The 27,430-nt window shown below is 35.7% G+C and overlaps 1 protein-coding gene across 15 annotated transcripts in view; it reads left to right on the top strand.

Moving 5' to 3' along the window:
* Positions 1 to 27,430, top strand: part of CLOCK (clock circadian regulator) — a 117,025-nt gene that overhangs the window by 32,617 nt on the left and 56,978 nt on the right. For 12 of the 15 annotated variants that reach the window (XM_046657389.1, XM_046657385.1, XM_046657388.1 and 9 more), the window contains 3 exons: positions 16,721 to 16,812; positions 21,506 to 21,595; positions 23,695 to 23,754. In XM_046657389.1, the coding sequence (XP_046513345.1) occupies positions 21,549 to 21,595; positions 23,695 to 23,754 (107 nt within the window). In that variant the 5' untranslated portion in view covers positions 16,721 to 16,812; positions 21,506 to 21,548. Of the gene's footprint in view, positions 1 to 764; positions 890 to 1,751; positions 1,776 to 8,721; positions 8,749 to 16,720; positions 16,813 to 21,505; positions 21,596 to 23,694; positions 23,755 to 27,430 lie in introns of those variants that run through there. The other 3 variants (XM_046657398.1, XM_046657397.1, XM_046657396.1) reach the window with 3 other exon arrangements.

Here is a 27,430-nt window from a genome sequence, read left to right on the forward strand (position 1 = left end):
GACACTTTCAATACATTTACTGTGGTATATGCCTTTATATATTTAGGTCTTTTAAAATTTCTCTTAGAAATCGGTTTTGTTGTTTTGTGTGTAGAGGTCTTACACATCTTTTTAATGTATGATAATGAGATTGTGGTTATGTTTTTAAATAGTCCTTGTAATTTATAGATTCATAGTGGAGTATTTACAGATGAAATCATACAGTGTTTTGGATTTGCTTCTAATAATACAAAGGAGGATGGGAAGGCATGGGGAAGGGTCAGAACAGATAGAATAAGATTGATCATGATTTGATAATTGTTGGAAATGGGTGACGGATAGATGGGTTAATAATTATAGTATTCTTTTTTACTTTTGTGTGTGTAAGCCTATTTCTCTGACTGATTAGAACTAAATGGAGTAAGCCTATTTCTCTGACTGATTAGAACTAAAAACTCTCAATAGAATATAAAAAGCAACTATCTGAAAACTAAAATTTAATAATAGCAGGTGGATTGAGAAAGGAAGTCATAACTTGAAGAATAGTCTGTATAATGGTGAGTTTACCTTTTTTTCTTTCTTTCCATGACCCAGCTTTGACCAAATGGTAGGCTGTATTATGGAACTGCACAGTGGGTGTAGCAATTAGCAAAAACTCCAAGGGAAACCCCTATTTCTAGCCAGAGGACGAGGAAAGGGGGTCCCCTATTTTTTCTTTTTCTCTCTCAAGCCTGCCATAAGATGATCTCTACCTGTAAAGTTGCATTATCCTGGTGGCAAAAGGACTTAAAACCCTGAGGAAAAACGATTTCTCTGGCCAGAGGAATTGGGAAAGAGGGCCCTGCAAACTGGAGCACGCTGGGGAAATCTCAGAAAGGGGAGAGCTGATGTGACAGGAGATTTCCTGATTGTGAGTATGAACCCACAAAGGTCCCACCTCACTCATGAGTTACACATGCATGGAACAGACCCAAAGAAACACATCAAAGACTTAGAGAACTGAACTACGATATAAATCACTGTTAATATCTCAGACTTGCCCCTCAGTGATGCATGCAGAGGATAAACCGAAATAACATAGTAAAGGCTTTGAAAACTAAACTGATATTGGAGCTATCACTCACAGAAGACAATATAAGCTTGTAGTCTAAACTTAAATCAAAAATCAAATTCTCCAGAAGATGTTATTGGAATCTAGAGTTTCATAACTAATATCAGAACATCTAGGATATAATCCAGAATTACTTGACATAGAAAGAAATGGGAGAATCTGACAATTTTTTAAGGGAAAATACAACAAAAAAATGCCAACCCAGATGATGGATTTGTCAGAAAAAGACTTTAAAGCAACTATTATATCCATGCTTCATGAGATAAAAGTGAATATTCTTGAAAGAATGGACAGTCCTCTGAAAAATAGAAACCATATAAAAGAATCAAATGGAAATTTTAGAACTGAAAAATACAATATATGAAATACAAATTTAGTGCATGGGCTCAGTAGAAGACTTGAAGATAAATCAGTATAAATCTCACATCTTGTGTCTTCTGTGTCAAGGGTATGTCTCTGTTCTATAATACTTGTTTAGTCCAAATTGCCCCTTGTGAAACCTGGTCATAGGCCTCAGACTCTGAATTAGCATGCTATTTACACATCCTCTCTTAAATCCTTAATTACTCCTATTTCATGCTACAAAGAAAGATGTGTCTGTGTGATTTGAGCCCCATCTCCTTTCCTCCTCCACAGATTCAGACAGGGTCTTGGCCTGCTATTTTCCCAGACCTTGTCATTTCTGGTAAGGATCAAGCCATCAGTGGGTTTAAAAAAATAATAGTCAACTAAGGAACTAAATAGACCCATGTGTGTTTATGTTTATATGTTTGAAAGCTTTGAGAGTAAGTAGGGATAGAGAGAAATGTGGAGATGGATAGCAAATGTATATCATTATCATATATTGCAATATTACAATTCAAAGGGAATACATTTTATCTTAAATATCAAGTGTAGGTATAATGATTATTTTAGTGAAGAAAAAATGTGTTAAGGTAGTTGTTTTCTGAATACTCTGTGGTTCAGGATGTGTCCACACTTATTTGAACTATTTTCAGATGGTTGTGAACTTGCTTGGCCTACTTGGCTGCACAAAGGCAGCCTAGCAGTTTACCCAAGTTTTAATAGGTCAAAACAACTATCTTTTTTATAAAGTGATTACACTGCACAAAGTTAGAGGAATACTTGTGGCCTTGAGAACTGATATATTTTTAGTGATATTTTACATGAGTTTGGTGGCCTCATTGGTAAAGTATATGTCAAAACATTGTCATTATATTTATACGTATTGGTTGTAAGTTGTTAAACTATCTCATGAGCTAGCCGTAAGCCTAGTATTTACATAATGCTATATTGTCAGTTTAAAAAAATGCTTGTGTTTTTATTTTTGTGGTTTTGAATCAAGCAGATCACATGCTATCCCAGCTTATGTGAGATCTAGAGGGATAAGGTGCTTGAAATTGAGAATATGGAGGGATGTGTGCTGCTTTGTAATGGTGAGTTCTAGAGTAACTTCAGGGGAGTGAGAAGGAGGTAGGATGGAGCACATATTGTTGGAGGAGAGGAGATCAAGGAACTGACTGGCCAGGGGATTGGGAGGATCATTTATGTAGATATTAAAATCCAAAAACAATGACAAAAGAGGTGTCAGAATAACAGCCCTCAAGGAATGAGAGGGCTTGTTCTGGTGGTTTATGAATGGTTGCAGCAAGGAGAGGATAAGAGCTGATGTAGTCTGGAGACATGAGATTCAAAGCTGGGGATTTTAGGGAGGGGAGAAAAGGGAATATGTGAAAGAACAGCCACCGTTTGAAAGAACTGGCGCTACAGCAGAACTAGAGGAGTGAGGTTTCAGTTGGTGCAAGGAAGGTTAAGAGAGTGTGCAACAATAGTGAGGAAACAGGATATTTTGCTAATGATATACCGTCAGTTCCAGAGGACACAGTTAAAAGATTTTGGAAATTGGGAAAGGGAAAAGGGATCAATGTAGGGATACGTAGAGTATATGGACAAAAGTATGTATATAGGGATGTATATGATGGGGGAGGACCTGGGAGTTTTGGGCCTCTTCTGGTGACTGATATAAAAGGAAAGTAGGGCATGATGGGATTAGTCTTGATTATTTCCTGGGCAGATTACTGTAAATATTGAGGGCGAAAGGGTTTGGGAAAGGCAAATTTATCAAGAGCAGCCAGAGATTTTGGACTTGTATTAAATTTCTGTTGCTGCCATACAAATTACCATAAACTTAATGGCTTAAAACAGTATGAATATATTGTCTTATAGTCCCTGCAGGTCAGAAGTTCCACATGGGTCTCACTGGGCTAAAATCAAGGTGTCAGTAGGGCTCTATTCCTTTCTGGAGGCTTTGGGGGAGAATTTGTTCCCTTGTGTTTTCAAGCTTCTGAAGGTAATCCACATTCCTTGACTTGTGGCCACCTTCTTCCACCTTCAAAACCAGCAACATTGCATCTTTTTGTCACTTCTTCTGTCTCGTATTTCTCTGACCACAGCCAGGAAAAGTCCTCTGCTTTTAAAGACTCATATGATTACATTGTACCCACCCAGATAATCTAGAATGGTCTCCCTATCTCGAGATCTTTAATCTTAATCACTTCTGCACTGTCCCTTTTTGCCATGTAAGGTAGCATATTCGCAGGTTCCAGGGATTAGGGCACAGTCCTTTTCATGGGGCCATTATTCTGCCTTCCACAGGGCCCTCTCTTTCTTCCCGCTGATATTAGTGAAGAGTCCTGGTGCAGGGTGGTGTAGGTTCAGGGTTATGGTACCTGGTTCAGTTTGAGTTCACTTTGAGTCTCAGACTTGGGATCTTAGTGTACCTTCACATCTTCTGTGGGACTCATTTAAGGCTGAGGACAGGCTCAGACCTCAGTCTCATCTCTGAAAAAGGAATAAGTTGCTTGTATATTTGTGGACCAGAGCAGTCCATTACATGAATAGGGAGCTCAGACGTTATTTGTAGAAGTATATTAGTTGAATCATTGGAATAGTCTTGTGTCCCACTAAGAGAGCTATATTAGTTTTTTAGTTTTTGTTTATTTAATGAGGCTTCAAAAATGCCTCATGTCTAGACATTGGACAGGCTAGAATTCTGAGATCATATGGTGTTTGTCTTGAGCCAGAATCTTCTCTGGTTTTAAGAGAGGTCTGGTTCATGAGAGTTTGGTTTGGGGTGTGTTTCTTGTTCTTACTGACAATTTTTAATTTAAGAGTTAAAATATTTTTCATTTTCAAGAATTTTCATTTTCAAGAATGTTTTTCATCTTGCTAATATTTTATATCATTGTAGAGATAGGCTAATGTTCCCATTAAGTATTAAATAAATTGAGAACTGTTTAATTTCATCTTTAGTCATGCATTGAACAATTAATTTAAAAAGTATTAAAGTTGTTCTCTTAGAAATAATTATCTTTTTGGCTATGTGGAAACACAGTTATCTGCAGAAGCAAGTTAGAATCACAAATAGTGATAAACGTAGTTAAGGATTATTGCTTGGGTTTTGTGTATACCAGTCGATTGAATTTCAGCACTACTTTTAATTAATGTTAATAGATCCATCAGTCCCAGAATATCAGATTTAACTAACCCACATTCTGAAGTAGGTCAGTGGGTTATTAGGTTAGAAAAAGCTTTATTGTAGTTTCCATTTTTTAAACCAGGTTCTTGAGTTAACCATTTTTAATTAATAATTTTAAAATTATTAGTAATTAGATGAAATTAAAAGTTTTTCTTTAAATTATGTGAACAGTAAATAGGGAAATAGTCTCTGTTACTCTTGTTTTGTAACAGTAACGTGTTACTCTGTTACTGATGTTTTGTTCTTTGGAATGGATAACGTGTATGTTATGTTTCTCATGTATAGCCAGGGCTCTAGTATTGGACAATTAAAAGAACAAAGGCAGCACTTAAGTTTAAGTTTTTCTGATTATAAAAATAATGCATGTTTATGGGAGAAGTTTTAGAAAGTACTAAACAAAAAGTAAAAAAAGAAATATCCATAAGCTAATATCCACAGTTGGTACTTTTGACATATTTGGATTTGTGTTTGATTTTTGTATGTGTGTGAGGAAGATTGACCCGAACTAACACCTGTGCAGGTCTTCCTCAATTCTATATGTGGGACACCACCATAGCATGGCTTAATGAGCAGTGCATAAGTCCATGCCCGGGATCAGAACCTGCAAACCCTGGGCTACCGAAGGGGAGTGGGTGAACCTAAGCACTACACCGCCAGGCCAGCCCTTATGTTTGATATATTTTGATGCCACCATTACTGCTCTTCGATGCTTAAATTCTTTCTAGCTTTACTTTTTAAAATAATAGTGCAAGAAATATAAAATTTTGAATACATCTCTATTTCCTTTTTTCTCAAAGTGAAATTACTTGGTCAAAGGACATAAATATTTTCAGCTATTGATACATCTCACCAAACTTTTTTTAAGAAAGGGAGCCCTAATTTACTATTTTAAAGCAGAATTCAGTGTCTATTTCATATCTCCCTCACCAAAGTTATCAGACTCCTTGTTATTAAATAATATAATGGACACATTAGAGTCATTATCTTGTCCACATAGCAGTATTGACATTGTCAACTTCTCAAAAATTTTCCTTTAATTTTAGTGACAGCTGATCCTACTTGGCTTTCTTCTCTTTGACTGTTCGTTTTCTGTCTAGCTGATAATATTATTAACACCAACCATACTTAAAATTGATTGAGCATTTGCTATTTTCTATTTACTGTCCCAAACAGGTAACATTTAATTTAATCCTCAAAACAACTGTATGTGGTAGGTACTACTATCATGTCTGTTTTAGAAATGAAAAAAATGATGCATAGAGATGAAGTGACTAGTCTTCAGACCCACGGCTAATAAAGGGGCTGATCGGTAATTCATACCCAGGAAATCTGTTTCCAGAGCCCATTTCTTTAAGTTCTTTGCTTTGCCCCCTCCCCATTTTACTAGCTAGTCTTCTCCCTGTCGCTAAAATAGTAATTTTTCATCAGGTTTCAATCTTAGCCTTTTTTGCCCCCTCATTTTTTATATGTTCTTCCTAGAGAAACCCATCAATCATTGTCTTAAATTTACATATTTTATGTGGATGACTCCAAATTTACATCTTCACCCAGTGTGAATGCCAAACTCTCATTTCCACTTGCATACTGGGCATTTTTCCTCTTGCATGTCCTGTAGATATCCTAAACACAGCATGTCTAAAACCGAATCCGTCATCTAAAGTATTTCTGAGGTATCTGTAACAGTGATTAAGAGCATAGTTCAAGCTAAACTGTCAGAGTTTATATCTCAGGTTTTCTGCTGACCTTGGCCAGCTTACCTATTCTCTTTGTGTTTGTTTCCTTATCTGTAAAGTGGAGATAATAATAGAGCTTACTTCATATGATTGTTGAGAGACTTAAATGAGAGAAAACTTGGAAGAATACCTGGCACATAGTAAATGTTCAATATATGTTAGTCTCTGCTTTCAACATCATTCCCTCCCATTCCCCTCCAACATATTCCTCCTATGTTCCCTATCCAACCCACAGAGCTGTCCGAGCCAAAATTTGGGTGATACTCTTGACTGTTCCCTGCCCCCTACTTCTGATTATTAATCAGTCACGAGGTTCTGTCTAGTCATCTTAGTATCTATTAAACTTCCTATGTTTCTTTATATAACCTCAGCCTCTATATTATTGTGCCTGAACTATTGTAATACCCTATTTCTACTGTTCTCCCTAACTCTAGTCCTGTCTCCATCCCATTCTCTATATTGTAGCCAGAATGATCTTTCAAAAGAACAAATCTATTAATATCACTTCTCTGCTTAAAGCCTTCACCGTCTTCTTGTTGCCATTGGTGGGGAGGGTTTACCTTCATGTGGGCTTTTATGATCTGCTCACCTCATCATCCTCATCTCTTACCACCACTTCTGTTACCCCACCCCTGTCCCTAGGTTTTTGCCCTAATCATGCTGAACTACTTGTGGCACCCTAAAATCACAGTTCTTTTGTATGTTTCCAGACCTGTGCGTAGACTGTTCTTTTGGCATCAAATTTCTCTGTCTCTTAGCCTGGTGAACTTTTATTGATCCTTCAGATCTCAGCTTAGGTATTACTTCTTCCAGGAGGCTTCCTTAACTTCTCTGCTCCTCCTGTGTCTTCACAGAGCATTTTGTGCATATCTCTGGGAAGAGTCGGAAATGCAAGAGCTATGTCTGTTTCATCATTTTAAAACTACCATTAGCATAATGTTGAACACTTATAGTGGTGCTCAGTAAATATTTGCTGAAAGATAAATATATGAAGTATAAATTTTAAGGAATCACTAATATTTCATTATAACGTGTTTTTGCTTAAGTTTCTTTGATTTATAGCCAGGAATAATTTTTACATTTATTAGCCATTTGTTTTCTTCCTGGCTCATTTATTTTTCCTTTCTGCTCATTTTTTTTTGGTTGGGTTTTAACCTTTTTCTCAATAACTTTTAGAAACGCTTATACGGTAAAGACATTAATCTTTTGTCATGCTGGAAATGTTTAAGCCTTTTATTGTGTTTTGTAAAGTCGCCATTTGTGCTTATTTTTTTAATAAATAATAAGTATCCCTATATATCTTTTTTTCACAACAACCTCCTTAGGTAAGAATTCTGAGGCTTAGAATGATTAAGCAAATTATCCGAAGATTTCCATCCATGCCGTTCTCTCTCTAAGCTCCATGGGTCTTCACTTCTGTACTTACTCCTTCTCCAGCAGTAAGAAACCTGTTACTAGGACCTGTCTGAATATTTGGCAAATATTAAATACTCAAAAAGCAATGGTGAATAATTGAATTAACTGAAACCAACCCAACGTTGGGTTTATTTACTTCTTTAATTCTGACGAACTCCATCCCAAAGTAGTTAAAACCGCAAAGGACGCTGGTCTCTGGCTTCTGAATTTTGCTTCATGCACATTTTTGGAATTCAATCCCATTGCTCTGGTGTTCTTGACTCAGACCTCTGATTTTTGTTTGTTTCCTTCAATTTCCAGGGGTATTTTTTGTTGTTGCTATCAAAAAAATCTTTTTTTGTTCTCAACAATGCTCTTTTTTTGCTATCAAAAGTATCCCCTTTTGTTGCTGTCATATTGCATGTACAGTATATTCTTGATTAAAAAAAAATTCAGAATGGACATTGGATGAGTCAGAAGCAAAGTTTTGCCCTAATTTTGGTGTGGCAACGTTAGGTTGGTTTCAGTTAATTCAATTATTCACCATTGCTTTTTGAGTATTTAATATTTGCCAAATATTCAGACAGGTCCTAGTAATAGATGAGTAAGTAAAGTATCACCCTTGCTTTGAAGGAATTCAAGATTTAGAGGAATATTAACACTGAGAATGTTATAGTGACGTCCTTCTGCAATTAAAAATAGTAAGAACACAGTAATTCCTAATTTTTCCTTATTTTTGTTTTTGGGGAAGATTGGCCCTGAGTGAACATCAGCTGCCAATCTTCCTATTTTTGCTGAGGAAGATTGGCCCTGAGCTAACATCTGTGCCCATCTTCCTTTGTTTTATATATGGGATGCCTGCCACAGCATGACTTGGTAAACGGCGCGTAGGTCTGTGTCTGGGATCCAAACCGACGAACCCTGGGCTGCCAAAGCAGAGCTTGCAAATTTAACTGCCACGCCACTGGGCTGGCCCCATCCTAATTTTTCTTGTGAGTAAAAGAACATTGCTAATTGAAATTGACAGACTTCTGAAGTTTTCCACACCCAAAATTTTTAGTAAAATTCACCCTAATTTTTCTTCTTGAGGGAGAAAATGAAAACTAGAGACACACAAAGTGAGGAGATGTGGGAAGAAACAAAACATGAACCAGCCGTACTCTGAGTAGTCGGCTCCTTAATAAATACTATGTAAAGAGGATCATCAATCACTATTGGGTCATGACCTTTTCTGTATTATACAAGCTGATACAGAGGCTTCAATGAAAGTAATTCATATACATTCATTAGCATTTTAAAGCAATCATTTGATTAAACTTTTATCAAACTTTCTAGATACTTTCTTCATTACAGTGAATGTATGTTTGGAACTATTGAGAGTTAATTCATAAGAGAATTAGTAAATACTATGGCAGCGCCTATGCAGTTGCTCTCATTATGCTTTGGGTCGTGTCATTAGTCTGTATCATGGTCTCTTTTATAGGAGAGGCCTAAGAAATTCTTTATTGTTGACCAGTTCCTTCAGTTTAAGTACATATAATCTCTACCCTAGAGCTTGAATTTATTTGATCTTTAAATATTTACTGTCTTGAAATGAGTATTTGACATTCTTTTTTTTTATTTTATTGATGTTAGAGGCTTATAACATTGTGTAAATTTCAGGTGTACATTATTATGTTTCAGTTTCTATATAGACTGCATTGTGTTCACCACCAAAAATCTAGTTTTTATTTGTCACCATACATATGTGCCCCTTTCGCCCTTCTGCCACTCCCTTCTCCTTTGGTAACCACTAACCTGTTCTCCTTGTTTATGTCTTTATCATCCACATATGAGTGAAATCATATGGTATTTGTCTTTCTCTCTCTGACTTATATTGCTTACCATAATACCCTTAAGGTCCATCCATATTGTCACAAATGGCACGATTTTGTCTTTTTTTTTTAGGAAGATTAGCCCTGAGCTAACTGCTGCCAATCCTCCTCTTTTTGCTGAGGAAGACTGGCCCTGAGCTAGCATCCGTGCCCATCTTCCTCTGCTTTATATATGGGACGCCTGCCACAGCATGGCTTGCCAAGCAGTGCCGTGTCCGCACCTGGGATCCGAACCGGTGAACCCTGGGCCGTCGAAGTGGAACGTGGGAACTTAACTGCTGTGCCACCTGGCTGGCCCCACGATTTTGTCTTTTTTTATGCCTGAGTGGCATTCCATTGTGTGTGTGTGTAATATACTACATTTTTATCCATTCATCAGTTGATGGGCACTTGGGTTGCTTCCATGTCTTGGCTATTGTGAATAATGCTACGATGAACATAGCGATGCATAAGTCTTTCTGAACTGTTGATTTCATGTTCTCTGGATAAATATCCAGTAGTGGGATAGCTGGATCATATCGTATTTCTATTTTTAAGTTTTTGAGAATAGAATTTTTTGAAAACTTCATCCTTTTTTCCATAGTAGCTGCGTCAGTTTGCATTCCTACCAGCAGTGTATGAGGGTTCCCTTTTCTCCACCACCTCTCAACACTTGTTATTTCTTGTCTTATTAATTATAGACATTCTGATGGGTGTGACTTGATCGCTCTTTGTAGTTTTTGATTTGTATTTCCCTAATAATTAGTGATATTGAACATCTTTTCATGTGCCTGTTGGCCTTCTGTGTATCTTCTTTGGGAAAATGTCTGTTCATATTCTCTGCTCATCTTTTGATTGGATGATTCATTTTTTTATTGTTGAGTTGTTGAGTTCTTTATATATTTTGGAAATTAACCCCTTTTTGGATATGTGATTTGCAAATATTTTTTCCAAGTTGGTGGGTTGTCTTTTCATTTTGTTGACAGTTTCCTTTGCTGCTCAGAAGCTTTTTAGTCTGATGTAGATCTGTTTGTTTATTTTTTCTTGTATTTCCCTTGCCTGGCTGGAATTTGAAAAGATACTCCTAAGACCAATGTCAAAGAGTGTACTGCCTGTATTTTCTTCTAAGAGTTTTATGGTTTCAGGTCTTACATTCAAGTCTTTAATCCATTTTGAGTTAATTTTTGTGTGTGGTGTAAGATAATAGTATACTTTCATTCTTTTGTGTGTAGCTGTCCTGTTTTCCCAGCACCACTTATTGGAGAGACTTTCCTTTCTCCAATGTATGTTCTTGGTTCCTTTGTCAAAGATTGGCTTTCCATAGATTTGTGGTTTTATTTCTGGGCTCTCAGTTCGGTTCTGTTGATCTGTGTGTGTGTTTTTCTACCAGCGCCATGCTATTTTGATTACTATAGGTTTGTAGTATATTTTGAATTCAGGGAGTGTGATACCTCCAGTTTTGTTTGTTTTTCTCAGGATTGTTTTGGCAAGTAATTGTCATTCTTAATCTAATATATTGTACCTTTACTTTTCTGTCATTTTTTACTGTAATAAAAATGTACATTTAAAAAATTGAAAGTCTACCCTAAGTTTGTTTACTTTAAACACTTTGAGATACAAATACACTTTATGATTTAAACATTAAAAATTATTTTTTATTAAAGTGACAGTAACTTTTAGTTTTAGATTTTTTTGTGCCAAAAAAAAAAAAAGGACACCAAACAACAAAGTAACCACTCCATCCTAACAGCAAGTAAAAAGTTGAACATCTCAGGACTGAAAAATCAACAACTCTTCTTAGATCCGTAAGAGAGAGGAGGACACAAGGCAAACTGCTGCCCCAAGATTGGAGAGTCAGATAAATGGAAGGAGTTATGCCTTCCCAGAACAGAGACTCACAAGGTGAAACCGTCTTAGGAACCACTGCTGGTTAGGAAACCTGAACTGTAATTGATATATTGCTGGAGGCTCACTGTGAATAATTTCGACAGTTAAAAGCTCTAGGTGGGGTGGGGCTGGCTCCGTGGCCCAGTAGTTAAGTTCATGCGCTCTGCTTTCGTGGGCCAGGGTTTTGCTGGTTCGGATCCTGGGCGTGGACATGGCACCGCTTGTCAGGCCACACTGAGGTGGTGTCCCACATGCCAGAACTAGAAGGACCCACAACTGAAATATACAACTGTGTACTGGGGGGGGCATTTGGGGAGAAAAAGCAGAAAAAGGAAAAAAAAAAGATTGTCAGCAGTTGTTAGCTCAGGTACCAATCTTTAGGGGGAAAAAAACCAAATCTCTAGGGGGGACTCAGTCATAGGGACTTCCACAATATTGTGAGATTTACCTCCAGGAGCTCAACCAGGTTCCCACAGTACATATCAGAGGAAAATCTCCTCTTGCTTCCATCAGGGGAAGGGAAAAAGGAATCATTTTGAAATATAGAAGATTCTGTTCTTTTTAACAAGGCTTGCCCTTGGAGGAAACTAGTTAACCAGAGCCTAACCTGCTGGAATATTATCAGAGCTTAACTGACCTGGAGGAAGTGAAATACCCACTCACTTCATCCTATCCCACTTAAAGAGGGAGGAAAAAAACTGAGAAACTCTTGTGAAGTTCACAGTTCAGAGGCATAGGCTCACTAAAAGAATGAGACCTAATCACAGGACTGTAGAATGCTTCCCCTCCCCTCACACCTTGCCACATTACTAAAAGCTTGTTTATAGCAGTTCCTTTTACCTAGTACATCATGTCTAGCAATCAAGAAAAAATTAGAAGGCATACCAAAAGGCAAAAAACACAATTTGGAGAGACAGAGCAAGCATCAGAACCAGACATGGCAGGAGTATTGGAATTATCAGACTAGGAATTTAAAACACCTATGATTAATATGCTGAGGGCTGTAATGGGTAAAGTAGACAGCATACAAGAGCAAATGGGCAATATAAGCAGAGAGATGGAAATCTTAAGAAAGAACCAGAAAGGAATTTTAGAGATAAACACCCTGACAGAAATGAAGAATGCCTTTGATGGGCTTGTTAGTAGATTGGACATGTGAGGAAAGAATCTCTGAACTAAAGTATATCTCAATAGAATCCTCGAAAACCAAAAAGCAAAGAGAACAAAGACTGAAAAAAAGCAGAATAGAATATCTAGGGACTGTGAGACAACTACAAAAGGTGTAACATGCGTGTAATGGGAATACCAGAAGGAGAAGAAAGAGAGAATGGGACAGAGAAATATTTGAAACAGTAATGACTGAGAATTTCCCCAGTTAATGTAAGACACCAAACCACAGATCTAGGAAGCTCAGAGAACACCAAGCAGGATAAAAGCCCCCCTAAAATGACACCTAGGCCTATCATTTTCAAATTACAGAAAATCAAATCTAACAAAAAAAATCTTGAAGCCAGAGGAAAAAATCACCTTACCTGTAAAGGAACAACAAAAAAATTTATTCCGTCTAATTTCTCGTCAGAAACCATCCAAGTCAAAAGAGTGGAGTGGAATATTTAAAGTGTTGGGAGCAAACCTCACCAACCTAGAATTTTGTACCCTGTGATTATCCTTCACAAATGAAGGAGAGAGAGACTTTCTCAGACATACAGAAATTGAGGGAATTTGTTGGCAGTAGACCTGCCTTAAAAGAAATTCTTTAGAGAGATGGAAAATGATATAGATCAGAAGCTTGGAAACCCATAAAGAAAGAGCATTGAAGAAGGAATAAGTAAGGTAGAATAAAAAAACTCTTATTGTTTTTATTCTTAATTGATCTACCATAACAATTTGTTCAAAATAATAATAGCAATGGTGAATTTGATTGTGTATGCTTATGTATATATCTTATGTGTATGTGTATATGTATATATACATATATGCTTACATATAAGTGAAATGAATAACAGCAATAATACGAGGGATGGGAGGGAGGAATTAGAATTATTTGGTTATAAGGTGTTCGCACTACCTGTCAAGTGGTACACTGTTATTTGAAAGTGAACTTGGATTAGCTGTACATCTATATTGCAAACTGTAGGCTAACCACTAAAAAAGGAAAAAAAAGAAGTATAACTGATATGTTAAGAAAGGAGAGAATAGGAATCAGGTAAACTGCTCAAAAAATTATAAAATGCCTAAAACCACAAACAGCAGAAAAAGAGTGGAAGACAAAAATAAGAATAAAGAACAAGGACAATAAATAGTAACAGTAACCAATATGGTAGTTATTAATCCAACTATGTCAATAATCACTTTGAATATTGATGGTCTAAATGCACCAATTAAATGACAGATTATCAGAGTGGATCAAAAACCAAGATCCAACTATATGTTGTCTACAAGAGATCTACTGTAAATATAAAGACACATAAAGTAAATGGACAGAGAAAAAAAACAACAAAAAACCACATAATATGTAATCTACCCTGTTAAATTTTTAAGTGTGTACAGTACAGTATGTTAACAATATGCACATTGTTGTATAGCAGATCTCTAGAACTTTTCATCTTGCATGACTGTGAAGGTCTCTATCCGTCGAACAGCAGTTCCTTGTTTCTCCCTCCCCCAAGTCCCTGGCAACCATCTTCTACTTTCTGCTTCTATGAATTTGACCACTTTAGATACCTCATGTAAGTGGAATCATGCAGTATTTGTCCTTCTATAACTGGTTTATTTCACTTAGCATAATGTCCTCAAGGTTCGTCTATGTTGTCAAGTATGAAAAGATTTCCTTCTTTTTTAAGGCTGAATAATGGTTGTATACATATACCTCATTTTCTTGATCCATTCATCTGTCGATGTACATTTAGGTTGTTTCCATCTCTGGGTATTGTGAGTATGCTGCAGTGAGCATGAGAGTGTAATTACTCTTCAAGATCCTGTTCTCAGTTCTTTTGGATAAATACCCAGAAATGGGATTCCTGGATCATATGTTAGTTCTATTTTTAAATTTTTTGAGAAACCTCCATACTATTTTCCATGGTGGCTGCACCACTTTACATTTCCACCAACAGTGGACAAGGTTCCAATTTCTCCACATCCTTGCCAATACTTGTTAATTTCTGTTTTTTGTGTTTTTGTTGTTGTTCTATAATAGCCATGCTAACAGGTGTTTAGTGATATCTCATTGTGGTTTTTATTGACGTTTCTCTTATGATTGAGCATCCTTTCATATACCAGTTGGTCATTTGTATGTCTTCTTAGGAGAAATGTCCGAGTTGTTTGCCCATTTTTAAAATCAGGTTACTTGTTTTTTGTTGAGTTGTAAGAGTTCTTTATGTATTTTGGGTATTAACCCCTTATCACATATATGATTTGCAGATATTTTCTCCTGTTGCATAGGTTGCCTTTTCACTCTGTTGATTGTTTCTTTTGCTGTGCAGTTGTTTTTTAGTTTGATATGGTCCCACTTGTCTGTTTTTGCTTTTGTTTCCTGTGCTATTGGTGTCATATCCAAGAAATCATTTCCAAATCCAATGTCCTGAAACTTTTCCCTTGTATTTTCTTCTAGGAGTTTCATAGTTTCAGGTGTTACATTTAAGTCTTTAATCCATTTTGATTTAACTTTTGAGTATGGTGTAAGATAAGAGTTCAATTTCATTCTTCTGCTGTGGATATCCTGTTTTCTCAGCACAATTTGTTGAAGAGACTGTCCTTTCCATTATGTAGTCTTGGTACCCTTGTTGCAGATCATTTGATCAGATGTGCATGGGTTTATTCTGGGCTTTCTGTTCTGTTCCATTGGTATCTATGTCTGTCTTTATGCCTCTTCTATACCGATGACTGTAGCTTTGTAATATGTTTCCAAGTCATGAATCATGTGGCCTCTAGCTTTGTTCTTTCTCAAGATTGTTCTGGCTATTTGAGATCCTTTGTAGTTCCATGTGAATTTTACGATTTTTTTTTCTATTTCTGCAAAGAATGCCATTGGGATTTTGATAGAGATTATGTTGAATCTGTAGATCACATTGGGAAGTATGGACATTTTAACAGTATTAAGTCTTCAGTCAACAAATATGGGATATCTTTCCATTTATTTGTGTCTTATTTAATTTCTTTCAGAAGTGTTTTATAGTTCTCAGTATACAAGACTTTTGCCTTTTTGGTTAAGTTTATTCCTAAGTATTTTATTCTTTTTGATGCTACTGTAAATGGCATTGTTTTGTTAATTCCCCTTTCAGATTGTTCGTTATTATGCTTCAAATATTTTGATGCTTTTATGTTGGGTGTTTATATATTTATAGTTGTTATATCTTCCTGATGAATTGACCCTTTTATCATTATACAATGTCCCTTGTCTCTTGTGACAGTTTTTGACTTAATATTTATTTTGTTTGATGTAAATGTGATCACTTCTGTGCTCTTTTGGTTACTATTTGCATGGAATATCTTTCTCCAGTCTTTCACTTTCATCCCATGTGTGTCCTTAAATCTAAAGTGAGTATCTTGTAGACAGCATATAGTAGGATCTTGTTTTTTTAAAATCCGTTTAGCCACTCTCTTTTGATTGGTGACTTTAATCCGTCTGCATTTAAAGTAATTACTGATAGGGAAAGACTTACTCTGTTGATTGTTAATCGTTTTTGTCTTCTTATCACTTTTTGTCACTTTTTCTCTCTCTTTTCTTCACTTGTGTTACATTGTTTTTTTTCTTTTTTGGTAGTGGCTTGTTTTGATTCCTTTCTCATTTCCTCTTGTGTATCCTCTATAGGTGTTCTCTTTGTGGTTACCAGTGGTCTTACATAAAACATCTTACAGTTTTAACAATGTATTTTAAACTTAACTTCAAAAACTCTGCTCTTTTACTTCTCTCCCTCCCTGCCACACTTTGTTATCAGTGTCACAAATTACATCTATTTATATTGTGTATCCATTAACCTATTTTTGTAGTTATTTTTATGCTTTTGTCTTCTAACTTCTATAGTAGAATTAAAAGTGATTGTTTTAGTTTCTTTTTATTTTTAAGTTGTATTTAGAAAGCATTTGTAGAGTTTAACATTTGTTATATATGTTTTTGTGATAAAATTCTGAATTTTGTTATGTTTAAAAATTATTGAAAATCTTTTTCGTGATAAACTTGTATGTAAGTTGAATAAATCTAATAAACTTTTTCTTATTTAAACAGAATTCTGAGACTGATGGTCAGCCATATAGAAGAATACATTGAACCTGTAGTTTTCTGAAGAAACAGTTCAAAAGAACCAAAAAATACAAAAGGTAATGAGAAAGTTGTACCTTAGAACCACACTTTGGAATGACATTTTTCCAGAAGAATATATAAAGGAATCCATAAACTATTTTGACACACTAGGTTGAGGAAAGTTTCATTAAAAAATTTTTCCTGTTGTATTAATTTACCTGAAAACATTTATCACAGGAGGTCCAGAAAGGGAGAATAGAGGAAATAGAGAGGAGAAATAGAGAATAATTCAACAAAACTCTCCAGAATTAGAGGACACAAGTTTTCAGGTAGAAAGTACCCGTAGAGTGACCAATAGATATGAAAGTAAGTCCAAAATAGGACATATGACTGTTAAATTTTAAAACATAGGGAAGCTTCCAGAACTAGAGAAATAGCAGGGCAAATATAAAGGATCAGTAATCAGAATGACTTTGGACTTCTTGATACCATACTGGAAAATAAACAATGGAGCCTTCATAATTCTGAGTGAAAAATGATGTCCAACCCAGTATTCAGTATCTAGCTAAACTGTTAAGGATTAAGGATAGACTAATGACAGTTTCAGACTTGTGATGTCACAAAAAAATTTATCTGCCATGTCCCCTTTCTTGGTCAGTTATTATAGGAGGTACTCAACAAAAATAAAGAAGTAAACTAAAAAAGGTAAAACCATAGGATACAAGAAAGAGGGAATGCAACTTAAGTAGAGACCCAGGAAATCACCAAGAAGATAGTGTATAGTGATCACAGATGGCAGCTTGTCACCAGTTATAGAGAGTGTCCACTCCCAATAGAAGGTGCCAAGAAAAATACCTGTGAGAAGATTAAATTGGTAGAATGTCTACTGTTTTTAGAAAATATTGAGAGTAGATGTAGCCTGGGAAGAGTTTGGGGCTAAATTGGTGATAGGTATATAGACAACTAGATAAATAATAAAATAATTATTAACTACTCAGAAAAGGAAGGTAATTGTATATGGCTCGGCTGTGAATTACATTTACAGTCATAATAATGTTAACTCTGAATATAATCACTTAGCCAAAATTATGATTTTGGGAATTGGGCAAGTCTGCATGTGTATGAGGTAAGGATGAGTAAATCAAAGAGAGCTAAATTCTTATTTTTCTTAGAATTAGAAACTTTTTTTTTTTTTTAAAGATTTTGTTTTTTCCTTTTTCTCCCCAAAGCCCCCCAGTACATAGTTGTATATTCTTCGTTGTGGGTCCTTCTAGTTGTGGTATGTGGGACGCTGCCTCAGCGTGGTTTGATGAGTAGTGCCATGTCCATGCCCAGGATTCGAACCAACGAAACACTGGGCCGCCTGCAGCGGAGCGCACAGACTTAACCACTTGGCCACGGGGCCAGCTCCAGAATTAGAAACTTTTGAGAGCAAAAGGAGACAATTTTAATAGTTACCCTGGGACAACTCAGATGCATTGGGACTGTGTAGGCAGCCTGCCAAAAACAGAAACAATCAGGTAACAAAATAAAGGATGTTAGAGATAGGGTGTTAACTACCAAAAGAAACAGTTAAAGAGATGAAAGTGGTGGAAAATGGAAAATGAGCATCAGAGGCCTTCTGATTTTTTAATGAGTCTTATAAAACTATTTGGACACTTTAAACTTTGAATATGTACTACATTGGTGAAAATAAACACCAAATTTTAAAATGAGAGTGAATGGTATTAAAGACATTGAAACAGCAACTATACTCAACTCTGACAAGCAGTTTTCCTGTGAAAGGGAGCAGAAAAGGAGGGCAGTACATGAAGCAGGTTGATAGGTCAAGGGAGGGTTTGTTTTGTTTGTTTTTTAAGGTAAAATCCTGAACTGTTGGTCGGAATAATCCAGTTTAGAGGAAGAAATTTGTGATGTAGGAATGGAAAGCCTTGAGAGGTGACAGCAGATGGAATTCACAGGAGAAGTAGTATCATGTCGTTAGATACAGCACAGTTTATTTTTAATGCAGAATGTGTTGTTTTATGTATAAGGGTTCTTTTCTAAAGATGGACTGCAGGCACTGAGATTTTCTGTTAATTATGTGTAATGTTGCATGCTGAATTAAAAACATATCGGCTTCTGTATTTGGCTAGTTTGAGCTGTTTATAAAGTTTCTTAGTGGCAATATCTTCCCGTTTAATAAATATTTTTTAAAGCTTGTTTTTAAAATATTTATAGAAGACTTATGCTGTCCTTGCCCTCTGCTGTCATAAAATACTAATGTGGTGCTCACCCGCTGGGAAGTCATATCACTGAATGACTTTGAGCCCAAGTTGCTTATGCAAAGGAGCATTTGATTCCCAGCTGTAACTCGATCCTTTATAGTTTAATTTGTGAACTTTGGACTCCAGTGACAGTAACTGATCCTTTCAAAGATTATTGCATGCCATACTGGCCTAGTAATATCAATATTTAAAAATAAGAGACTTTTAATAATAAGATTTAATCTATATTAGATTATATACTTGAAATCCCTTGCTGTGTGTAGGGACATTGCGTGTCTTCTAAAACTGAATCCTTAGAATCCATAGCACGAGCAAGTGTGATTCTGGCTAATCTTTTTTATACTGAAAGCGTGAATCCTAGGGTAGTCCCCAAACAAGATCTTTTGGCTGTTCCCCCATTACCGCTTTGTTTTGTTAAAATTAATTAGACACTAAAGAAGTTAAGAGGAATCTTCTCATAATTACTCTAGAGGACATAGTCGGGCCTATTTCACTTCTTCTCTTGTCTGTCCCTTAAATATGGCAAACCTGTCAGTTGGCTGGAAGAGTAGAGAAAAGGTCTTGACTAGACTATTAGAGATACAGTCTTCTGTTGTCCAGTTATCTGGACAAAAAATAATGTTTGGGAAAATATTGTTAACAACAGTAATAAAATAGGCTGTCAGTCTGTATCTTCTGAATCATTTTGGATTCACTCTTCTTAGAGTCAGGATGGCCCTTCCTGTAGTCTAAGCCCTAATTCTTGGGGTCCTCTTTTTTTTTTTGCTTTTTTACCCTACCTCTTGATAATTAAACAAGCATATACTTGGTGCCTTATAAGGCTTAGATCTGGCCTTTTAACTTTAAGCTGAAACTATTCTTTCTAAATTCACCCTAATTGGCTCTGTTACCTTTGCACTGTTCTTTTTGTTCTAGTGATAGAACCAACCTGTTATTACCATGATGATAAGTATGTCTTTTGGACCAGAGGGTTGTACTTAGCTGATCTGTAAAGTCTCTTCTAACTCTAAAGTACTGTAATTCTGTGTTTCATCTGCTAATGTTGACCCAGACACTTAAAATCAGTATTTTATCCTAGTGCTAGTTCTTTTTATTTTTCCCTCTGACTCCCCTGCTCATTTTCTTTTAAGAATTCTTAGCCCTTCACACTCCCACTTCTGCAGCCATAACCTCAAGGCAATGTAGCATCATTTATCAAGGGTTACTCTCTCTCCCTCTCATGAATGTACATTTGAAAACAATGATAGAATATTTTAGAATCTCGGGTTGTGAGAACACCTTTACTCTTCTCTGGTTTAGTTAGAGTTATACATTATACTATTTTCTAAATTTTAAATCAAAATTATAACAGTTAAAGTAGAATGTCTTGTGCCTCAAAACTGTTGGATACTTACTAGACTTAAGGTGGTTTTTAATATTTAACTCATAACTATAGAACGTAAGTATATTGTGTGGATAAAACCTGCCTTATACTTTAGAAAAACTGTATAGAATATAGACGAGACAAATATTAGGCTTTTGATTTAGTTTTAAAGTAGTAAATTTTAATTCCTTGATGTAGGTATGAGACTCTTTTTAATAAGGCTGTTCTATACTTGACTTGCCTTCACTCCTCTACCATTCTTATTCTCACTTTATGCTCTAGTAGTTAAAACTTTTAAGTTGTAACCTGCCTAGATTTTTCTCTAAAGAACATGCTGAACTCACTCTTAAGTTTCTCACATATGTTGCTCTCTTATCTTATTGTGGTTTAGAATCCTTTCAGCTATTACCTGTCTTGTCCTCTAGTCTGTTATTTCTCAAACTTAAATGATCATACAAATCACATGGGGACCTTGTTAAAATGTAGGTTCTGATTCAGTAGGACTGGGGTGGGGCCCAGGAATCTCTGTTTTAACAAGCTATCATTGATGCCAGTGCTGATGGTGTCTGGACCATATTTTCAGTAACAACAATCTAGATTACCTGACAACTCATTGTCATCGAGAATATTTCCTGTGACTCCTCCCTGTATACCTTTGTTACCACTTTTATTATAATTATTTAGGTATCTATCTCCCTATTCAATTGTGGTTTTTTGCCTTCAGAGACTGTCTTTCATCCTTTTATCCCCAAACTTAGCATACTGTTTAACAGAAAATAGGATTTCAACAAATGTTTGTTGCTGATTAGATGGTATTATTACAGCCTGTTTACAGTTACATAGTCTAATACATATACTGAATATTAAGAGTAGCTTTTAATTTTGATTATTCTATAATAGAAAGAAAATGAATTACGGACTTGAATTTTTTTTCCCTGTAGTCCTTTTTTTAGAAGGAAAGAAAGCCTCAAATGTGCCCCAACTAAAGGTATTTGCTTGAAAATAATGTTCCAGCCTTTGGTACAAAGAAAACCATTTTGAAGTCTCTATACTAACATAGAGTATTTCCCAAGATTACTGTGTTTGTAGAAATAAGTTTTTTAGACAACTAATGACCATTTATTTTTTTTTCCACCCAAGGAGAAGTACAAATGTCTACCACAAGACGAAAACGTAGTATGTTATGTTGTTTACCGTAAGCTGTAGTAAAATGAGCTCGATGATTGACAGGTATGTTTTTAGAGACTCTTTATTTGGAACTATATAAAGCTATTTTAAAATTCACTATTAGAGTAATGGTCTATATCACACTGATAAAAGGAGTTTTATGCTTAAGTTACTCTTATATTTAATTTCTGTGTTGAGCAAACATAGTGTAATAGTAAGAAAGATATATTATCTATAGCCACAGTCAACAGCAGATGACTTGTTTTCTAAAGAAGTTTTGACTATAATTTTCAGTGATTTGGTCAGAGCTGTTCTGAAAGAAATTTGTGCCAGTTGTCAATGTTTCCTTGGTACCTCATAGAATCTTCTATCTCCTTATCTCTTGTCTTTTTTCTCCTTATCTTTTGGTGCTAACTTCATCCCTTTAAGCGTTTTAGCATTTGTGACTGATAAGAGGTAACTATACCATCATGTGCTGCATAATAGTGTTTTGGTCAATGACAGTGGTCCCATAAGGTTAGTACTTTATAGCCTAGGTGTGTAGCAGGCTGTACTATCTCCGTTTGTGTACTACACTCTGTGATGCTTGCACAAGGATGAAATCACCTAAGGACACATCTCTCAGAATATATCCCCATTGTTAAGTCACACATGACTGTAATTAGGATTTCATTAGTTGAAAGTATGATCTTTAAATCTTACTGTTGGGAAGAAGATAAAAGCTTTGTCTTTCTTTGTTAAGGCTTTTTTTTTTTTTTTTTTTTTAACATTTTAACATCTCTGACATTGGGATTCATCTTACAGTTGGCTTATCATAGTTTAATTGGTAGCTTTTTTTTCTTTCTTAGTGGCATATAAAATACTAAGTCTTATAGTCAATGATGTCCTAAATTTGATGAAATACAGTAACAGATTTTAAGCATCTACTCTTTGACAGCTAATGTGCAGAATGCTTTTTATATGTTGCTTAACCTCACAATAATTCCATGAGATTTTTACACATGCTCTTGATTTTATTTGTTAGAATGCTCTTCATCTATATCTTCCCCAAACCAACCCCTTACTGTTACTTAGATCTCAGCTCCAATGTCCCCACTTCAACAAGTCCTTCCCTAACCACTTAGACTAAAGTAACTACCCAGTAACTAAAACATTGTCCCTTTTTTGAAGAATAAAACTTATCATACTTTTTAGTGTTGATTTGTTTCTTTCTACAAGAAAATTAGCTGTAGGAGAGCAGGGACCTCTGTGTCGGGTAACTATGTCCAGAACAGAGCCTGGCACATGAGTGTTAATAAATATTTGTCAGATGACTCAGTAATCAGTGAAAATGTAACAATGTGCTACATATTGTGATGTTAATGAGTGATTTGTGGTCTTATAAAGTGAATGTCTCCGAAAATATATTTTTTAAACTATGTTATTATAATTAAAAATAATTTCAAATGAATCATTTTATATAATGGCAAATACACTGACTTTCTATAAGTTTTCACTGGTTACTAAAAATTTGAAACGATACTTAACCTCTAATTAAATTAAATTCTAGTTTACCATGGTTGTATATATGGACATACCTCGGAGATATTGTGGGTTCTGTTCCAGACCACCACAATTAAGTGAATATTGCCATAAAATGAGTCACATGAATTTTTTTGGTTTCCTAGTGCATATAGAAGTTATGTTTATACTATACTGTAGTCTATTAAGTGTGCAATAGCATTATATCTAATAAAGCACTATATATACCTTAATTTGAAAATACTTTATTGCTAAAAAATGCTAACCATCATCTGAACCTTCAGCAAGTTGTAATCTTTTTTATTGGTGGAGAGTCTTGTTAAAAAACATGATATTTGCAAAGTGCAGTAAAGTGAGGCACAGTAAAATTTGGTATGCCTGTATAGTACAGTTGAGTAAGTAGTTTTAAAATTCACATTTGTAATAAACTTTTAAAAATGGAATTAAATATGTCTAAACTTTAATTTTCTAGTATTTATTAGAAAACAGGTTAGTAGTTACTGAGTTTGCAGTTGTACAGTCCATTGATTCTACAGTAATCCTAGGATATAACTGATTTGATTCACGTGTCATTTTAGTATTACCGTTGCTTAGTGAAACTGCTCTTATATTTTCTCTATCTACTTTCTTTTTTCTTTTAGAGATGATGGTAGTATTTTTGATGGGTTGGTGGAAGAAGATGACAAGGACAAAGCAAAAAGGTAGTTCAACTTAAGACATAAAATAGTAAATAAATGAATAGTAAGTATAGTCATGTTTCAGTCATGTTTCAGTCAATGTTTCAGTCAACGATGGACCTCATATATGACAATGTTCCCATAGGGTTAATACCACGTAGCCTTAGTGCATAGTAGGCTATACCCTCTAGGTTTGGGTAAGTATGCTCTACAATGTTTGTACAATGACAAGGTCACCTAATGATGCATTTCTCAAGACGTATCCCTGTCCTTAAATGATGCATGACTGTAAATGTAAAAGTAAATAGTAAATCAGTGATTTCCAAAAGCTGTGTGCCTTAAGAACTTAGATATATTAGCAAAGTGGAAGAGCTTAGACTATCAGAATACTCTTTATAAATTAAATAAAATTATCCTCTAGAGGTGCCCTTCTCATCACATGATATTATGGGTACATAATATGTATATGATATCACTAGACATGTTAACCTTCATCACGTAGCTAAGGTAGAGTTTTCCTGGATTCACCATTATAGTTACTATTTTTCCCTTAACCTACTCTATACTTTGGAAGCAAATTATTAAGTGCAGCTCATCTTCAGAGTAGGGATGAGGAGAATTAAGCTCCACTTTCCATAGAAGGGGATATCTACACATATTTGGAATTCTTCTGTAAAAAAATTGTCTCCCATTTATTTATATCTGTATGGTCTCGTGTATATTTATTTTATACTTTGATATACTCTAGTACTGTTTTGTTTATTTTGTTCCTCAAATTGTTCCAGCTTTGGTCATTGGCAGGGGGCATCTTTTACGGTTGGTTCCTGTGCCCTTTGACATGCCTCCATTCTCTAATAGAAGGGAAAGTAGATGATGGAGAGAGGAGGGAGGAAAGAATTGTTGAAGAGGTATTATCAAGTAGGTGAGGGACTGGGATATAGAGCCTTGGTGGTGATGACCTTATGTGGGCTTCAACCTTGAATAGGATCCTTGACAGTTAATTACAGTATCAGGAGGGTGGGTCCAGGTAGCATCGCAGTCAAGTTTGTGGTCCTTGAGAGTGAGTGGTAAACACTGTTTTTTCCCCAGCCATGTTGAATTTGTGGGTGCTTAGACAGGGGCAGAGGGTGTTGTAGCATTATACACAGATACTAAAGATAAGCATATAATAATTCCTCACTGTCTGTATTTAGTAAAATGAAAGGTACTGGGATGAGAAAAATATTCACAGTAACCAGGTAAATTGCTAAATATTTTAATGATTAAAATACATCTGAGAAGAAGATTTTGAGGAAAGCTATATAACTTTATTCAAGGAAATAAAAAGACTTGAATTTGAAGCTAACACTATATAGGATAACCCCTATCCCTTAACCTCAGTCTAGTGGAGGAAATTTCTTACAAAATGCTTCAGGGTAGAGATAGAATCTCTGATAAGTTGGGAATAATCAGGCCTGCCCTAAAGAAGAGGCAGAACTCTAAGGAATGAACTTGGACAGTCTTAAAGGCCAGGTTAATATATGGATAAGGTGAGTCAAGGGTATTTTATTTGCAGAGGCTCTGAAGGTTTGATCATGTTTTTAGGGAACCAAAAAGACTGTGGCTGTGGGAAAGCTTGGAGAAAGAGAAGGAACTTTATAATAATGCTGTCAGATTAAACAGGACCACATTGAATTCTTACTGAAAACAATGATGAGTTAAAGACCTTAGCATTAAACTAAGATGAAAGGGAGTTTTATACCTGCCCCCAAAATGAAACATCTGTGGCCTGTTATCAGTGAAGTCATCACAAGGGCTGAGTACTTCCAACCTGAATATAATATGAAGTAAAGTTTGCTTTAATGGGTGTGATCCAGTGGTAGAGTTGGCAGTGATACTTGATTTCTATATATTTTCTTCCTCTGGAGTCAAAATGGCTGATTTGGATTATTACTTCATGGTATCTGTATGACCCTGGGCATGTTCTTCTTTATGCCTGAGTTGTCACACCTGTAAAAATGAAAAATAGGGGCTGGCCCGCTGTTGTAGTGGTTAAGTTTGTACACTCTGCTTCAGCGGGCTGGGATTTGCCAGTTCAGATCCTGGGTGCAGACCTGCACACTGCTTATCAAGCCATGCTGTGGTGGCATCCCATGTAGAACTAGAAGGGCTTAGAACTATGATATACAACTATATACTGGGGCTTTGGGGAGAAAAAAAGAAGAAAGAAAGAAAAGAAAAATAATAATAAAGTCTACCTAGTAGGAATAAATGATATTTCATAAATGTTTACAGTAGTGCTTGGCACTTTAATTATACAATAAGTATTGGCTGTTATTTTTACCTCAAACCCATGTGTTCAGATATTTCATATATACTGATTCTCAGATGCTTATTTCATGCTTACTCTTTTCTAGAGGAACATAGCTAGGTCCATCTGTCTAAGCCTGTTGTGTATGACCTTTAAAATGTCAAACAGGCAATTTCACAATATCTGAATTCTCCCCAAATCATCTGTTCACCAAAACCAGTATCACATGTTATATTTCACATTGGTAATCAGCATTATCAGTAACTTGGGGATCCCCTTAGATTTCCCTTTTGCGTTCCCCCTCCCAACCAAACCTGAATTACCTAGAGTTGATAGTTCTGCCTCTTAACCCTCAAACCCACACTGCTCTGTTAACGCTGCCATGGTTTATAGGCTAGAATATTGCACTTGCCTCCTAAATGGTCATCTACCCTCCAGTCTACTGGCATACAGTAATTTTTCAATAGTATTTGCTAAATGAATGTGTTTTGCCAAGCACTGATCCTTTCATCATTGATGCCAGAATGGTCTTATTGACAAGCAATTCTGTTCATATCATTTCTTTGCTTAAAACCTTTCACTGCCTTCCCATGGCTTTCAGGATTAAACTAAAATGCTTCTATGTAGCATAAAAACTTCTTGAATTATTTTCAGTACTTATTACTCTCACCCACCCCTAACTCTAGCATAGTTGGGAACAGAAAGCCTGTGCACTAGCCACATTAGCCATGCTTACTTGTGATGGATTTTCATCTTTATACAAGTTTCCTATGCCTGGAATGCCCTGTGCACACCTCACTACTATCCTTTTCTCACTCAGCCTTCATGACTCAATTTAGCACACTAGGATGCCATCCCTGATTCCTCTGAGTTTCCATAGGAATTAGGTGAATTTCTTGAAAGGGCTTGTCTTTGCCCAGTATCCTTAATCCTTCTTAGCACAGTCTCTGTCATTATAGCAAGCACACAATGTTTGATGAGGGAGTCAGTTAATATGTATTATGTCTCTGAAGAGGTTTAAACAATTACATTTTTTTCCAGTACTAATATAGAGTAAATACTTATTCTTTACTGGAAAACAAAAAATAAGTAAAATTATCCTCTGACTTTTTGGGAAAGTAGTATACTTTGCTTAAACAAAAACTGAATTTGAAAATCTGACGTCACAAAGCAGGTAATTAGAGGTATTATAGAGGTTAATTGCTCTATAAATAATTGCATTTACTTGTCTCAAGGTCTCAGTGCAATCAAATATTTGTTGACTGGTTACTGCTTCACATAGAACATTAGTAATTATTCATTTAGCACATATATTTTGAGTGCATAAAGTTTTTTAGGTGTTATGCTTACAAGCTTAGATGAAAACATTTGGGCTATATTATCAAGGAGCCTATAGCTTAATGGAGAGCC

Source organism: Equus quagga, chromosome 3, assembly GCF_021613505.1.
Source record: "Equus quagga isolate Etosha38 chromosome 3, UCLA_HA_Equagga_1.0, whole genome shotgun sequence".
Taxonomy (NCBI): Eukaryota; Metazoa; Chordata; class Mammalia; order Perissodactyla; family Equidae; genus Equus; species Equus quagga.